Source organism: Poecilia formosa, unplaced genomic scaffold, assembly GCF_000485575.1.
Source record: "Poecilia formosa unplaced genomic scaffold, Poecilia_formosa-5.1.2 Scaffold203, whole genome shotgun sequence".
NCBI classification, from domain to species: Eukaryota; Metazoa; Chordata; class Actinopteri; order Cyprinodontiformes; family Poeciliidae; genus Poecilia; species Poecilia formosa.
Window position 1 is genome coordinate 785,742 of NW_006800142.1, and position 2,790 is coordinate 788,531.

The 2,790-nt window shown below is 40.3% G+C and overlaps 1 protein-coding gene across 3 annotated transcripts in view; it reads right to left on the reverse strand.

The window, feature by feature from the left end:
- rps6ka5 (ribosomal protein S6 kinase, polypeptide 5) overlaps window positions 1–2,790 on the reverse strand; it is a 22,797-nt gene extending 20,007 nt beyond the window's left edge. For 2 of the 3 annotated variants that reach the window (XR_001664099.1, XM_007567054.2), the window contains exon 1: window positions 2,484–2,787. Coding sequence is in view for 2 of the 3 variants with exons in the window: in XM_007567054.2 (XP_007567116.1) it covers window positions 2,484–2,553 (70 nt within the window). In the remaining variant the exon portion in view is untranslated. Of the gene's footprint in view, window positions 1–2,483 lie in introns of all 3 variants that reach the window. The other variant, XM_016679168.1, reaches the window with a different exon arrangement.

The window sequence follows — 2,790 nt, forward strand, 5'->3', positions numbered from 1 at the left end:
GACAAAATAACAAAAATGTTGCAATTCTTTGACAACGTCACTGAAAAAACAAAGCCAGTTCCCTTTCTCGTCTCGTTGGAGACGAGCAAGCAGGGCTTTAAAACTGAAGACATGAAACCATTTCAGTGAAAGCAAAGATGACTCCACTATAAAAGTAATTAAAGAAAACAGAGAACAAAACATCTCTGTTCGAGTGGCTGTGAAACTCTGCACCAGACATCCTAGAGGAGAGGACGTTCCTACATGCAAACGCAGGCAAACAAGCTGGATTAGCCAGCAAAAGGTCATTAACTCCCATCAAAGAGCTTCAGCGCGTTCAGCAAAGCCGCACATCTTCCTCGGTCACTGTCACCCAGCACAGCTGACTGAGCATGGCACACTTTTAGATACGCATGTCCATTGTAGTGAACGCATTCCTTCCGTCTCCCCCGCCTGAAAACAGCCATTGATACGGCTGATTTCATCTATTTTTCTTTTCTTTTCTTTTTTTTACGCCAACTGTTCCCCTTTCTTTTCTCGACGCGGGAATAAAATGCAAACCAAACGAGCTACAACTCGTTCGGAAACAATAGCGCTGTCCTTCCAATTGGAGGTCAGGGATCCTGGTTGCATAACCTCCTTGTCGAGCACGCACCCTGCCAAGGCCAAGTTTGATTTTAGTGGTTATTAATAGACAGACAGAAACGTCCAACCAGACGATGCCTTGCTGCGCGTCAAGGGGAATCTCATCAAATTATTGGAGGGGAAGGTTCTCACGAAGATTTAAAAATATATATATATCTGAATGCGCGTTGTTTTTTTTGTTTTTTTTGACTCGTTATCTGACAGGTCTACTTTTTTTTCTCCTCATAAGAAATAAGATATTCTGTCTACCAGAATATCTGTCTAACACTCGTCAAAACCACATTTAAATTTGTCCTCATAGCAGAGTAGATGTACAATCCAATAACACACACATAAAAAAAAAAGAAAAAAAAAAAAGAAAAAAAGAAAACGGAATCACTGACAGCTATAAGCAGCATACTCGAGGCAGGGTAGTAAACCGGAGTGGAAGCACAGTCATGTTGCAGCTTGAACAGAAACACTGTCATTAGTAAACAGCTGCAACTCAAGTGTGAAACTTCAGGCAGCAGTCTTCTGCACTAAATGGCAGAGCTCTACACACCCATTACTGATGCATGTCAACACTAAACGTAATTCGTCTGTGACTACTATTATTGCAAGAGGAAGGAACTTTAAGCTGCAAACACTGTGGACTGTTATAGCTCCCATCTCACACCGACTTTCTTGTGACGGCGTTATTTTTCTTGGCGATAGGCTGGTTCCTGGTATCAGGCTATATCAAGGCTTAAACAAAACAGTTACTTTCAAAACTGCAACAGTTGTCTTTTTAGGTCCTTTCAAAATGTCTATGTATCAAAATCAGCATAACCACTCATCCGCACTTGTTGCTTTTCACTGCCAGTCGACAGAATGAAAGAAGGCTTCTACTTTCTTTTTGTTTTTAAGACAAATTTGGCTGTTTAAACATATTTTCTGGTCCTTTAAAATATAGACAGTAATGCTGTCTATGTAATACTGCATTAAAACTACAAACATCATGTCTGGTGTGCAGTCAGCTGGCTTTACGGAAACAGTCTTCATCCCAGGTGTTATCATCTTACAGTGAATTTAATACACACCTTAAACAGGTTTAAAAAAAAGCAATACATAAAATGAAAAGTGAAGTGATTCTAACATCATTTAGACTCAAGATGACCGTGTGTTTGAGTCAATAATTATAATAATAGCAGGAACAATCCTTATGTTTAATTATTGACCTTCATAGAACCAACAGCTGTAGTTATGTGCAGTTACTAAGACACAAAGCTAGTGGTAAAAATGTATCTCAGGAAATTTAACCTGAAGGTGAATGCATTCATTTTTTCCTTTATTGTCAGTAACATTAGTAACAATAGCTTATGGTTGCAGTTATAAGAGTTATAGAACGTCTTGACATTGCAAATCATTTGCAATGAAGTCGCGTTTTCTAAAATGAGACATGAATTTGACAAGTTGGCGTCATGTTTGAGGCGATAAACTTAGCATAATCTTGGTGGATGCTCTGATTTAACCTTACAGCATGCTGTCAATTACCAAGCAGTTTAAGCTAATGTTATTACCATGGTTGAGAACGGGGAAGTTAGGCTAGCAGTTAGCTGCAGTTTCTAACACGCATAGATAATCGTAGTGTGCAGGGGTCTGAGTAGCGGTATTAATTAAAACAGCAGCCTGACATCGTTAGTCTTCTTCTGCTATCCCTGAGTAACGTCGACGTTCATGTTAGCGCTGACTTCAAACGCCCAACTGACAGTGACAGTTGACTCCTCCAGGCTAACCTGGAAACATTTCTCCTTTAGCGTTAGTGTACGTAAAATATATGTGTACATATGCACATTAAAACGCACTGCGTTAAGTTACAGAAGGCTGACAAGCTTACTTACCATTTTTCAGCTCATGTTTCACAGTAAACAGGTCACCTTCTCTGGAAGATCCCTCCATTGGGGATGGCATTGTAATTTCGTGTCCCTATTATGTTCAGAGCAGATTAGGCTCACCTTTCAAACTAGTTTGCGATATTATCATGCAAAAACAGAAATGGGTCACCCACGGTGAGCTTGACTGATAAATAAGCAAAAGAAATTGTCACTAAGCCTAGCCGCGGGGAAGCTCTGGAGGAAGCACTTGCGTCTTCTAGCAGCAAATAACCACGACCACTACCTTCGCAACCAGACAGTCCCTCTTCGCTGA